The sequence below is a fragment of the Gracilinanus agilis genome, chromosome 5 (assembly GCF_016433145.1).
Source record: "Gracilinanus agilis isolate LMUSP501 chromosome 5, AgileGrace, whole genome shotgun sequence".
Lineage (NCBI taxonomy): Eukaryota > Metazoa > Chordata > Mammalia > Didelphimorphia > Didelphidae > Gracilinanus > Gracilinanus agilis.
In genome coordinates this window covers 208,971,128-208,985,943 of record NC_058134.1, presented here as the reverse complement: position 1 = coordinate 208,985,943, position 14,816 = coordinate 208,971,128, and the positions used below count along the sequence as shown (strand labels likewise).

The window sequence follows — 14,816 nt, the reverse complement described above, 5'->3', positions numbered from 1 at the left end:
CCATTAATTCAACTGGCCACTTCCCAGGTAACTCCACACTGTTTGGCCATTTTACACTATAAACCAGGTTATGGGCAAGCCTTGTTCCTCCCCCAGGTCTCCAAGGACTTCTTCAGGACAGAGAAGACACCAACAACATTTCTAGATCCAGTTCTCATAACTCCAGTCTACTGTGAAGTAGGGCAATATCACACCATCTGCCACAAGGTTGGGAGGACCTCTAATCCTACCACTCTCAATAGGTAAGCATACTCTTACCTTTTATACTTCCCCTTTCACAATGATTCTAAAACCGTGGAGTTTGATGTATCTTACACTCAAATGGCTCTCCTTATTTTAATCCACCTCAACCAAATCTTCCAATATAGCTGGCACATAGATAGTGCTTAAGAAACGCTGGTAGGTTACTTCTTAATTGTCTAATCACTGAAGCGTCATAAATTATTTGTTTACTAAGAAAGAAGAACCCCCTGGTCCTCAGAAAGACAGAAGATACTTTTAGTTATTCATCCCAGGTGAAATCAAAACTGAAAGCACTGCTCCCTTTTTATCATAATTATTCTTATCAAAGAAGTTTGAAATCCTCAGTCCTATAGCTCTGAATTTTTAAAAAAATGCATAGGCTCTCATTTATAACATCCTTGATAAGTGGCCATGCACTATCTTCATGAAGAAGACCAGTAACAGAGGAAATTATTAATCCTAAAATAACCTATTTTCTTTTGGAGAGCTCTGACTGTTAAGGGAGATTGCCTCAGTCAATATTCATAGGGCATTACTATTTCAAATTAATTTTAATTTATTCTGAATATTTTGGAAAATAACTCAATTATGGGGAAAATATAATTTGCCATTGTTCAAATGCAAGTGTTACAACTAGGCATAATCTAATGTCAAAATTGGTTTCCTTCAAAATGTCACCTTACATGAAATACTGGTGATATGGAATGAATATAGTGGAAACAATGACATAAATAATCAATAGGCCAAAAGCTGTATCAATGAAGTTTCCAATTATATGAAGGAGAAATTTCCTATACTAGGTATTCGAATCAGCAAGCATTAAGTAAAAGCCCATTAAATATAACTGAAGGTTCGTGGGATACAAGGATGAAAGAGAATCTTTGTCCTATAGAAATGTAAAAGTTTCATAGGTGACAGTAAGGTATAGGAGAAAGTGTTGAGGTTAGGGAGATAGTTGTAGGGATTGAACCTGTGATTTCACTGAGATAGCTTGTCCTTGAGATGACAGTCTACCAGGGCAGGCAGGCAACTTCTCTGCAATTTATAGCCTCAGAGAACTGCCAAGAGCCCGAAGGGTAAATATCTAGCCCTCAGGTCTTCCAAGCTCTGGGGTCACACTGCTATCCATTGCTCTCTCTATGTGGTCAACAGAAGCAAATTCAGTTCCTGTATCTGTTATTATTTCTATGGTGTCTGGCAAGTCATTTCATCTAATATAAGGAAGTTGGACTGATCAGAGGTTCTTAAACTGTAGTGTGAATTTGTTTAAAAAAAAAATTTCAATTTGATATAATTTCCTTTGTAATGCATCAAAAAAACATTATCTGGAGTGTGGATCCATAACATAAAAAATATTAAGAACCTATGGAATTTCAAGGTAGCTTCTTCTATCTCTAAATCCTACAACATAATTAAGGTACACAGGAGAATGCAGTAAGGCAAAGATAAAAAATCAAGAAGGTAAAAATTTGAGGAGATTAAGATCACTTTTAATTGGAAGTCATAGGGATCACAGACCTGGAGCTAGAAAGGACCTTAGAGACCATCAAGTCCAACCCCCTCACTTCCTTACACGAGGAAGAAGCCCAGAGGGTGACCCAAAATTAATGTGTCTGAAGCAGTACTTTGGTCCAGGGCTTCTCAAGTCCACATTCAGTGCTCTAGGCACTATTCCACAATGCCTCTACACCCAGAAGCCTTTCTAAGGTGATCCTAAAAAAACAGAGATTGCTTTCTTTACACTGAAATCTATCTCCATTGCTGCAAAAATAAAGCAGAAGTCAGACATTATCTTCTAATCAAAAATACTAAGTGGCTACTTTATGGACAACAGGACAAAATACAAATTCCCTAATTGGCATTTTCAACTGGCTTCTCACTCTCCCTCCAGATTTATTTCTCATTATTCCTTTCCTTGTACTCTGGGCCCCCAAGTCAAAGTTTGTTACTTCCTCTTCTCTTTCATGAGTTTGCACACGATGGCCCCCATGCCTGGAATTCATTTCATCATTTCCTTGGCTCTTTTCCTCCTTCCAGACTCAAGATTCTACAAGAATCCTTCCTGGAAGTCCTACTTACTTGTTGGTACTCATTTTCCCTTTAAATTAATTTGCATTTGCTTTTATCTGTAAATACTGCATCGTTCAGTAGAATGTAAGTTCTTGAGAGCAAGGAGTGCTCTACACATCTTGAACATTCATTGCATTATAGAAAATTAATTATATTTATTTAGTTTAGCCATGCTTGGTTTAGGACACCTTCTTTGTGTGTGTCTCTCATCAGCCTAATTTTCTCTCCATGTCATCTTTTCCTGTTCCTAACAAGAGTGCTGCTACCAAGGAGGATTTTAATAAGGATCTAATCTGAACCACCTGTCTGAAATCCCCTGAAGGACTGGAAGTAGAACCTTCGAATTAATCAGAACCTCCTTTCTTCCACCTCCTGCTATCAGATGCTTTGGCCCCTTCTACTTTTTTTTTTTTTTTTGCCAACCCACCAGAGACCAAGCTGCCACGACTAACTCCTTGGCAACAGCAATATCCAGCGTCTACTGAACTAACAGCCTTCGCTGAGAATCCCAGAATCCTATGAGGACTCACATCATAGCTATCTTCCCCATAAGTAGCAATTAAGAGAGGCCTTGTAGCAGGAGGACTGGGCCTCCTGGGTGACCAGTGCAGGATAGAAAACCTGAACCCAGACTGCTAATCTCTACATCAGGGATTTTCTATAGCAGAAAGAGACTTTCAACTCATTTCTCTTCATTCTAAGAAATGCTCTGAGTAATTTTTGGCACTTCAAATTTTCACCAAATTGGTTCTAATCTAAAACTACAGAGATTCTCACAAATGTTCCCAGAAAGATCAAATGAGAGCATATGTAGTACATTTTATAAACCTCAAAGTCTATATACATATGACTATAGATGAGAAAAAGAAAATTACAGAAGAAAAATGATACAAAAGGAACTATGCAAAATTAAATAGGAAATGGAATTTATATGTGTGTATACACAAAGAAGTATAAAATACACACACACCAATTTTATAAAAAGAAAGAAAAAGAAAACTAAGTCAAAAGGTAGCGGAAAAGATTTGGAAAGGAATAGGAATAAAAGCATTTTTTTGCTTATGGGTTTTACATAAGATTTTATGTTGACCCTAAAATGTTACAGTTTTGTGTTAGGTTATATATTTTAATACATACATATATAATAGTAAAATTTCGCTCATTGTTAGGTTTATAAAACTTCCTAAACACTCTCTAAAGTACATTCCCTGAAAAGTTTATTGATTAACAAAAAGCAGAGTTGTATCCTTTTAAGGTGATGTTACTAACACTGACCATTATATTTGACCAGTTTAAATGTTTCTTGGTGCTGATTTTACTTAAATATCATTATAGGGAATGTAGCTATTATTCTCTGTTTACTCTTTCTTCACTCTAAATCATCTGTACATATCTTTTCATGTAAAAAAATTATTGAAAAAGAATTAATGCATTTATTGCAACAGTGAATCCAACTTTAACCTAGTGGGCTAGAGTATGAGAGACTGACTATTGCAACCTAAAGAATAAATTGCTACCGTGAGGATTCCACCAAGGGCTGAGTAGAGTGAAAAGAAAGGGACTTGGCTTAAGTGGATGTTCAATCCAGAAGCTGTAGATAAAGACAGGAGATACTATACTAAGGAGGCAAGATTAGCAGGAAAATTTAGCAAGAAGAAAAGCTAGATCCCAATGAGTAAAGGTCATTCTATAATTAAAATCTACCAGAGGGAATAAGAGACTAGCAACATGGATATGAAGTAATTCCTTACAGAATTGCCAATTCTTTTTTTTTTTTTTTTTTAAATTTTTTTTTTTTTAATTTTAAACCCTTTAACTTCTGTGTATTGACTTATAGGTGGAAGATTGGTAAGGGTGGGCAATGGGGGTCAAGTGACTTGCCCAGGGTCACACAGCTGGGAAGTATCTGAGGCCGGATTTGAACCTAGGACCTCCTGTCTCCAGGCCTGGCTCTCAATCCACTGAGCTACCCAGCTGCCCCAGAATTGCCAATTCTGAAATAAAAAATAATTGCTTTTCTCAATTACCTACCTGAAAATGGTAAAAAAAAAAAAAAAACTATATTATTTTCTCAAGCAGTTAAAAAAATTGCACATCTTTATTGAAGTGAGAAAAAAAGTTTATTTATAATTTCACAGAATTAGAGAGCTAAGAGGAGCTTAGTTAATCTGGTGCAGATCTCTAATTCTAAAGGTCCAGGGAAATTACAAGTAATCAAGATGCTTTAGTTAACATGACTTCTCTATAATCATCTTTCCAATTTTGGATTCTGAAACCAAAGTGCAAATGCAGCAATAAAACTAAATTAGCTACCTTATTAGGGGTAGAGACTGGATTTAAACTCCTCACCTGGGCCAGTTTTTTCCCTACTAAGTTGCTTCCATTTAGCAAATATTCAGTGAAAGCATTTAAAACGATGGAAAACAACTGAATGATGGAAAAATGTAGGGAATATACACATTCAGTTGGCCTATAACAACTCAACTTGAAAACACCTGAGAAGTAATTAGGAAAAAACAGCTCTTAGCAAACATAGAAGAGAACGGGATGAATTCCAAGGTCTGAGGTAGGCAAGTCAAAAGAAATAAAGAATATCAGGGAAATGAAGAATGTATATAAAATATTTGAACACAGTGTTAGATACAGATTAAAAAAAAAAAAAGGAGTCTCGTAAGAAATAGTGGAGAAATTAAGTTTAAAAAATTTGGCTGATAAGATCAAAATTAGAGCACAGATGCAGAGAAACCAGGGTACGTATGGACTAGATAACAAATTAAGAGATTGTATGTAGCCTGAGAGGGCAAAAATAGAATTCAAATTTAGAGTTAACATATTAACACTAAATTTTAATCACAAGGGCTCCATTAAATCTTACTTTTTCACACACTCACCTCATGCTTAAGGGACTTGATGGGCAGGTGATCAGACATACATTTAGTATGTAATTCTGTTTCTGTCCGATGTAAACGCTTTTCCTAAAATTCAAAGTAAAGAGGAGAAAAGTAAACAGAAAGATCAGGAAATTTTTTTTTGTGATTACTACTACTGGGTACAGAATTGGTTTGAAACCTTTAAGGCACCAAACCTTCACAACTATTTCAGTCTTCCCCCAAGAAAGAATCCCAAAGTCACAATGACAAGATGATTAAACACAACTTGAGAAGACTTATGTGCCAAAAGGCAGTTAGGTAGCACTTAACAGGCATCACCTTTGAAGGAACTGGTTTCATCATTTAATCTGATGCTTTGCTTTGTTTTCAAATGGGCCAAAGCAAAAAGCCAGGTTGTATCAAGATGAAGGGAGTGGCTCTGAAATTGGGGAATTAGGAACAGTTGGGAAACACAGAATTAGGTGACTCCCTCGTGGAACCATTAGCAAGATGAGAGAGCAGATACCTAAAGCCTGGAAGCAGATGGAAGAAATGGGGAAAAGGAGAAAGCACTCATATAGATTTGAGTGCTAATTTAATTTTGATCTAAATCTATTCTGTGGCTTATTAGCTGAAAATGAAACTAATTTATATAACGGGTGTATAATTAGAATTTACTCCCCAGAAACTCTTTCTCCCAACATTCTCTATTCCTTCTCATGTTATGTGCTAATGTAGGGAGGATATAAATTTTGTAGAGCTCCGCCCTCGCTCTCTTTCTCCCCTGATCATGGTCTATGGAGGTGAGTCTCAGGCAGGAGAATTTTTCTCATGTGGGTTTACTTTTTGTTAGATAATTAAGTTTGAATTTGAAGTTCTATTTCTTTAGTTTATTTTTTCTACTTCAAGTGTTTATTAATAAATCTTATAAAATATAATACTTGGAGTTATTAGCTATTAATTTTAATCTTACACTGGTAAGTAAATTTTAAGTAATCCTGACCTACACTTCACAAATAGAAATTAGTCTGCTTCTGAATGTACTCTAGTTTTACTTTCTTTGTTTAACGGCTCCTACCTTTAATTTGGCCCCCAAGTAAATTTCTATTCAAGACCTGGTTAACACAATCTCTATGTTGACTTCTATGTTGACTCTACTGGTTCAAGAAAATAGGAAGCATCAGAGAGAGCAAATTAAGAAGGGAGAGAAAGAGAGTAAGACAAGGTCTAGTGATTATAAACTAGCTATATTAAATTTAGTTAATTGGCTAGAACCAAAGGGAATAGTTAGTTATTTGGCTAGAGCTTTTCTTTTGAAATGTCAGATATATTCATCTTGCTCAAAACATTTACATTACTTTGTTATTCACTATTATTATTTTTTTTTCTTTAAGATGTTCAATTTAAAGCAGACATGCCTTAAAATCATTGGGCTAGAAGATTATTGCTAAAAGGTCCTTTTCCTAAAGCCTTAATTTTATTCTCATTCTTTCACTGATTTATTTTTTAAAAATTGTATTCTTACAAATTATATATCCACAAAAGCTACACAAAACTGATCGTAACAGACAGATAGCACACATCACTTTTCTGATCTATTGCCTTTAAAGAGAGTTGTTAGCCTTCCTTCCTATCATCTATGTGCTAAGAAAGTCAGAAACAGACATTGACAGATCCATTTCTCATAATTTATTCATCTAAGGACACCTTTGAAAATCCTCCCCAAAGAAATCCTTCTGCACAGCTCTAATGGGAATTCCATTACCTTCTGAACTGTTGAAGGAATTATATATAATTTGCAAAAAATATAGGGAGACATGTGTTTGTTATAGAGTATCCAGTACAGAGCTGAAATGCAAGAGGGATTCCCCATGTGTGGTGAGGTCCTCCAGATACTCCTGTTTGGGAATAATATTTTACTGATTGCATCAAGCCTTAGAATGCTGCAGGGCTTCTTTTATAAGCTAAGCAATCAAACCAAGAAAGTCTACCTGAATCAACCAAAGGGAAAATCAAATGGATGGAGGAGTACTAGCTGTCCAGGTTGTGATAAGATGGTTGGATGGGAAGCCTAAAGAACTAAACTAAAGAACATCAATACCTCTATTTTGGACAGGGACTGCAAGATGCCCAATGAAGTGAGACCAAAAATCAAAAGGAGAGCACGCTAGATAGCACTCAGGAAAATGTGCAGTGATTTCAATGACCTCAGGTTTCTCCCTGAAAAAAAATTCATCACTGAACAAATATTCTCCCAGTGGCTCTCTTGTGGAATACCGCAATCACTACAAAATTGAAAGTGAAGGTCAACTTGCAAATGAGAGGTGTTGGGCTAGGTTACACTGTATTACTAGATACATGCAAAGAGTGGCATTAAAGATACAAGCCAACAGGTAGGCAGGGGCGAAGTGCAGCATCGGTGCCCAGGCTACATTTAGAGGCTAGAGAAAAAGGGCAAGTGGCTCTAGAGGGGAGGAATGACGAGGGGGACAACACAGACACACAGATCTGTTTCCTATCATAGAAGGCACAGTTGGGTTCTCACCTGGGTTGTTGAATGGAATTCCTACATTGCCAAGGTCATATAGATTGAATAAATTTTTGGGGATATATTGAATATATTGAGATATTCTACAAAGGTTTTTATAGTGATTTACATTAAATAAGCAGCGATACCACATGGAAAGTTAGCTCACTGGTATCTGATCAGGGATATCACCTCCTATCTCTTTTCCACTGTTGTAGATCTGTGATTCAATCGGTATAGGAAATAGCTGGTGAGAAAACTCCTTTTCTCACCAAGGTAAGTGACATGGCTATGGTCACACAGCTAGTACATGCAAGAGGCAGAACTCAAACCCAGACCTTCTGAACCTGAAGCCACGTCTCTCTATCCACAAATGCTATACTGCTTCTTTCTGAGTCTCTGTTATAAACCCTCTGCTAAACAGACCATTTATCCTATAGAAAAATGGGAACTAAACCACAGCACTGATGGCATTATGCTCTTGGGGAAAAGCCTTTTGTTTTTAAATATTAAATTGGATTTTAAATTTTATTTTAAAAGTATGAGTACATTTGATAGATAGCTTTGGATTCTCATTTATTACTGACTCATGTAGCCTAATATGCACCATAATAAGAAGGAATACCTGGAAATATCTACCAAAGGTGAAGGAATCTTAGAAAAGATAATCACAGAATGAAAGAGTTTAATGTTCTCCAAGAATCTAATCCTCTAGTTCTCATTCCCAGTTCAACAAATCAGTCCTTTCCACAGAATTAGAATTAATCTATAGGATAAATCTATGCTAGGCAGGACATTTGACCTCCAGTGATGGCAAAATATATCTTTATTTTCACACAACTCCAAATATTTTCTATATGAAGCAGAAATTTGCCTTTCTGATTCTTCTAGCCATTGCTCCTAGTGTTTCTCATTCTGGGACAAGCCCTCTTCACTATGAGTCCACATAATTTTACAGATCTCTTATATCCAAAGTCTTTGTCTGCAGAGTATATGTTTCCTACTCACTTGAACAAGGAGTGAATCCATAAATTAGAATTTTTTTTGGGGGGGGGGAGGGGATCCATTATTCAAGTTAAAAAATTTTAAGTTATTGCCTTCTGGTTTCCATTTTTCTATCTAGTCCATAAAAATATTATGAATGACTTTATCTGATAGCTACCAGAAATACAGACATATTAGTTTTCTTTTATACCCTTCAGATAACACTTCACTTACCCTAATAAGATGAAATTGTTATTCTGGATAACGACCTTTTCTGAATTAATTGAAAAATCATCTGATAGTTGATCTACTCTATGCTTGCCCTAGGACTGGGAATAGATATCAAAAGTTTATTTGGTCTTAATTTTTGCATATCCTTTTGAAATCTGACCCAACTGGGCAATGGCCAAGTAAGTAAGCTCTTCCCCCCCACCCCCCCAGCCTCATGTGTATGCCTTTTAAATTTGTTCTTGTCATCCTGCTAGAACAAATATGTCTAGATGGAAGCGTCTAACAGAAGAGGTTCCTTCTCATTTTGATCTTAAATTTGGAGCTCCTTTTGTGCTTACATCAATTTCATTAGACAGCTCCTTTCCTTTCTCATTGGAACTATTCAAAATTGTCAAAATTTTGTCCTTGAGACCTTCCAACTCTTCAACATGTTTCCTTTTTGACTCTCAGGAATTATAGCTATCCTTTTAAAAAACATGTGAAACAATACCTACTAATGTAGGAGTGTGTTAGACCATGACCAACATTCATTCCCTTCCTCAGGTCACTAATTTTAAGATAACACGAACATTTTCTCCAGAGTTGTTTTTACTTCATCTGGAAGTACCTTCTTACGAGGCCAGAATGGCAACTTACTTTGAAAGATGAAATGCATCACACACTTTAGCAAAGAGGAACTCCAATGGCTGGATAGTCCCCCATTCTGTTGGGCAGGTCCTCTGTTTTTCTTTCTGTTGGGCTGCCTCCAGGATACTCCAAAGCAGTTATCACTTTTTCTCTACTTCTATTATTCTTACCAAAATACTTACCACCATACTCCTTCTTAATGGTTCTAGATTGCCAGAGGTTTACAACTTCTTGACACAGAGTGCTGTTTTTGTTGCCATTTCTAGGATCTATTTCTTTTGATAACACACAGATTTTTTTTTCTCCAATCTTTCACATTAGCTTATGTACTACCCTCTGTTTATTTTTCCCTGTGGAATACCTGCCACTATACTTCTTTCTAGATCCAAGCTTTACTTTTTGTCTAATTTAATGACGTATTTGGGTAGTTTTCTCCTCCCCATTTCATTCTGAAAGGCTCTGGGATATAAGCAGAAATCCCAAACAACAATAACCTCAAAACAAAATAATATGTATTCTGATAAATTCATATTTTATATTCCTTAGGGATATTGCATCTATGATAAATATAATAAAACAGTTTTGTTCTCAGACTCATTCTACCATTATTCATTTTTTTCTTCTTTCTACAAGGTATTTTGAGTAAAATATTCAGATCAGTTTGGTCCTATGACAACAGGACATAGCCTTTATAGTGGTCTTTATCACATCAGAGAATTAGCACCTGCCACAAATGTACTGACCTTCTGAGCTATCATGTTACAGATCTCCGGCAAGAAGTCCTCACTCAAAAGCTTATAGAGCTGTCGCTCTCTTAGTGATGTCCTCTCTCTGAAGCTCTCTGTTACCTGCTTCCATTCTTCTTCTGTTTGACATAGAAGCCACCAAGTCCCATGCCCTGGGCCCTGGGCCCCTAAAACCAAAAAGAGTTAATTTTACGATAATGTATCAAACACCTTTTTCCTACTATTAGTTTTACTATTACCATCTATCATGAGAAAAATTCTGTTGTAGGGGGCTCTCCTTCAAGTATGGGAAGAATTCAAATTCCTAAACTATCCTTCTTTGGTATCTACCCTCTTAAGGTAGAGTGGAAAAAAAATGCTGATGTTCAAAGTGAAACAAAAGATTGACTATGTTCAATCACTACAGCTTACCTTTGAAACACTAGGTTGTGTAACCTAGCTGAAATTGTGACCTATAACTAGTTATTTTTGTAACATATGGGACTCCTGACAGCACAAGCACACAGTTTTTACATTAAATGCATTTTTACTTCCACAAGTCTTTCCCCCCCCCTTCTATCCAAAGATCTCTAACTATATATGTATGTACATGTATATATATAAATAAAATTCAGAATCAACCAGTAACTATTAAATATCCCCTATGTTAGGGACTAGGGAAACAACAAACCAAACTCATAGGTCCTGCCCTCAGAAACTTCTATTCTATTCTACCAAGAGAGATGATATTTATGCACACATGTGCATGTAGTTCATTTTATTTATTTATTTATTTTTGCATTTTTGAGCCCTTAACTTCTGTGTATTGGCTCCTTGATGGAAGAGTGGTAAGGGTGGGCAATGGGGGTCAAGTGACTTGCCCAGGGTCACACAGCTGGGAAGTGTCTGAGGCCGGATTTGAACCTAGGACCTCCCGTCTCTAGGCCTGGCTCTCAATCCACTGAGCTACCCAGCTGCCCCGTGTATGTAGTTTATAAAAGATCATTTGTCAGGGGAAACTCCCAGGGAATTGGAGGTTGGGGGGGAAATTAGGAAAAGGTTTGCCTCAGCTGAGATCTGAAGGAAGAGGTGGCAAGGAGGAGGGAAAGCATTGCAGGGATTACACATAGCGTGTGCAAAGACAAGGAGATGGGAAATGTTGTGTGCCATATTGGAAACACTAAGATAGCTGGTTTAGCTTAGCCCTGGATTACATGAAAGAAGTGGTGTATGTTAAGGCTGTTAAGTTATGTTAAGTTATTTATAAGTTAAGATTTATGTTATGTTAAGTGGTAGAGAAACAAAACTAAAAAGAAAAATTCCATGCCTTTCTCTTTCCAAACCCCAGCAAAATTACCATTTTTTGTCAGTGGTGCTAAAGTTGAGTTTTCTTCTTGTTTTTCACTGAAATATAGGGAAACAAAGAATACTCATTAATTGATTAGTCATAAAGTACAGACTTATTCAACTTTCCTGCATCAGAAACATGATAAATGACCTTAATCAAAGGACTGTGGATTATGGGGTAAAATGTCCCCAAATACCACTAGGGATCCAGTTATAACTATGTTTTTTTCTGTCATATAACAAAGTTGCAATCTAGGAATGCATGCATAACAACAGAAAAGAGAGATTCAAAAACAAGTTAACAGTACTTTCTTCTCTCTGAGGAAGTCATTAACAAGGACCTGTTGAAGGTAGGCTGATGGCTGCTTTAAGAGAACTATGGATGTCTCCATTATATGGGATGAGGTTTCTCTCTCCATTCTTCAAAGCTATGCCTTAACCCTGACACTACAAACAAGAAACCTTTGGTGTTTAAACTTTCTGAAGGATCAAAACTACCAGTAGAGGGTAGCATAAACCCATGAAGTATTGTGTGCATTTAGACTTCTCGCCTGCCTCTAACTTAGTAAAAGAGATGTGACTTAACAATCTCATACTTTAAAGATGAAGGATGAGAATTCTTGTAATATCATGCATCAAAAAGACCAGTGTTTGCTGTTTCAAAGGGTGTAGAAATTAGTCTTAATCTTGAAAAATAAAAAGTTATAAAGGAATTTCAATATGGGGATTTTGCTTTTGTTTCCCCTAAGGGTAGTTAAGAGAATATAGTCTCATAAGTCTAAAGAAGTTTTGGGAAGATATGCCTTAATTAATGCAACATACAGGGAAGATGAGAACTGTAAAAATGACACACATTTATGAAGTGCTTCTCACTTTGGGGAACATCAACTGTTTAAATTTCTGATTCTGGAGCATGAAACAAAATTCTGACTCTTCATATTAGCAGATATAGATTCTGAAAACATAATTCTCAAATTCTTCAGCACGGAAATTCACCTAGGTAGTTGATCAAAAGAATGCTGGATATCTTTGCTATCTAGGCTAGTAGTTGACTTAGGTCAGACAGAAAGAAGTGGGTATTGGTATGAATACTTCTACTAGGGTTTATGTACTCCAGATGCTTCTCCCTGTTGGTCACTGATATTTTCAGAAATTGGACAAATCTCTATTTTATATAGTATCAGCCATGCCCTAGAACCTGAAAGCGCCTCACAAACTAAAATCAAAACCAGCAAGAGTGGGTCATGTGTGACCTACCTTCAATAAACCCTTTCTTGAGAATGAATAAAACTGTAATCTACAAAATTCTTCACTTGATTAAAAAAAAGGCAATTTGTCAAAATTGACCAGAATCCTAGACACAATTGTTCTTGTTTTCCCCACAAAAACAAATGCACACATCCATGGAAATACATACAACCTAGTGTGTGAGAGAACAGTAGAGCAAGGATTTTCCCAGGGTACTATTTAAAGTCAACATCTGAACTGGGCAGGGAGGGTATTCCTGTTGCTAAGGTCTGTTTTTAGGTCTAGTAGCTAGATGTGTTGTCCATCTTACATCATAAACATGGAGATGGCTTTCATCAGGAGAGAGAGATACATCTACATGGAGGTTCCTTGATCCTGGACAATACAACTGTCCCCAAATTACTTTGTATTTACTTTTCTGTGCATAGGCTATTTCCTTCCAAGTAAAATGTAAGCCTCTTGAGGGAAAGAACCTTTCAGAGACCACAGACTTAGAGCTGGCAAGGACCTAAAAGAATATTTAATCAGGCTCCTTCAATTTTACAAATGAGGGAACTGGCAGGCAGGGAAGTTAGGTTGGGAGGAGGAATGAGAATTTAGGTCCTGTTCTTACTAATGTTCCATGGCTTTTAACATTTGTCTTTGATTCCCAGTCAGAGCCTGGTACAAAGTAGAAACTTAAGAAATATTTGTTGAATTAAATTGATTGAACATAAGTGAAATTGCATTCTCAAAAGATATTGTAGGTAAAAGAGATTAACTTAGAAGTTCCTCACTGAAGCATGATTAGTAAGTTGGCCTTCTCTTTCCCCCAGCTGCTTCCAGAGTAGGGAATCCATAGCACTGCTGTGAGTACAAACAATTGTGGGATAAGGAATCTATTGAAAAGGAGAAGCTGATACCAGGAATTCTTCCACTTCAATATGCACTGGGAAGAATTATACAATATGAAAGTACTAGGCAAAGAAGCAGGAGCCCGAGCTGATTATTTTGACTCAGCCACTAGGCTCTGTGGGCTCCTTTAATTCTAAGACCTTGCAATTTTACAACTATAGGAAGACAAACTGTTCTTACTTGAGGGCAATCTCCTCCTGTAATTTCTTCCGTTTTGGGGGTCGCCCTCTTCTTTTCCCCGTTTTTCCAGGCATATTTGGGACACTTTTCTGATCTCCATTTTCCCTGATAAAAGAAATATTTTAGAAGCAATAGTACAAGGATTCTTGTCTTAATATTGTAAAAAAAGGATGAAATGAGTGCTGAGAAGGGAAAGAAACTGTTATCTTTAATTTTTAGGGTGAAAAATAGAATAGAAAAAATTGCCAAGTTGCAAGCTGAGGATTTATGTTATTTGGGCTTTTTAATTGTGCTTAAACAATCTTTATCCTCAGAAGTCTAAAACCAAGACACTTTAACTTACTTGATCCTAAGAAAGAATAGTGGTCTTAAAATCAAAAGAGAGCTGGGTCTAAATTCTGCTTTTAATACTACCTGTGGAATGGGCAAATCACTCAATGTCTTGGCCTTTATTATTTAAATGTAGGAAGATTGCTGGGTCAGTTCTAGAATCAGACCTTTGAGAGGCTACTGGACTTTCAGCCTGGACAAGAGACCTTCCCTCACCATAGAAGTTTGAGAACAGAAGAGACAAGACAGGATTCTTAGGGTGCTCTAGAGATATTTTTTTTTGCAAGGAGGCAGCAGGACAGAGTAGATTGCCTCCATCTTCAATATTCTATTAGTAACAAAATGACCTTCTAATAGTACGATTCACAGAAGAGATCTTAAGTTATATTCAGTAGAAAAAAGTTCAAATTCCCACAAAAATTAAACTTATCTTGCACAGGTATCATGCAGGCAGACAAGAGGGTAGTATCTTAGACTTAGAAACTCCATTTGGATGATGTTATATTATAATATCTCAGGTTCTATTAGAGACAATTAGCT

General features: G+C 36.6%; 1 protein-coding gene across 1 annotated transcript in view; it reads right to left on the bottom strand.

Moving 5' to 3' along the window:
- LOC123250057 (cat eye syndrome critical region protein 2) overlaps positions 1 to 14,816 on the bottom strand; it is a 148,734-nt gene that overhangs the window by 20,907 nt on the left and 113,011 nt on the right. The window contains exons 5-8 of the mRNA XM_044679096.1: positions 13,947 to 14,051; positions 11,635 to 11,681; positions 10,296 to 10,465; positions 5,205 to 5,288 (exon numbers count right to left, since the gene is read on the bottom strand). Coding sequence (XP_044535031.1) covers positions 5,205 to 5,288; positions 10,296 to 10,465; positions 11,635 to 11,681; positions 13,947 to 14,051 — 406 coding nt within the window. The remainder of the gene's footprint in view (positions 1 to 5,204; positions 5,289 to 10,295; positions 10,466 to 11,634; positions 11,682 to 13,946; positions 14,052 to 14,816) is intronic.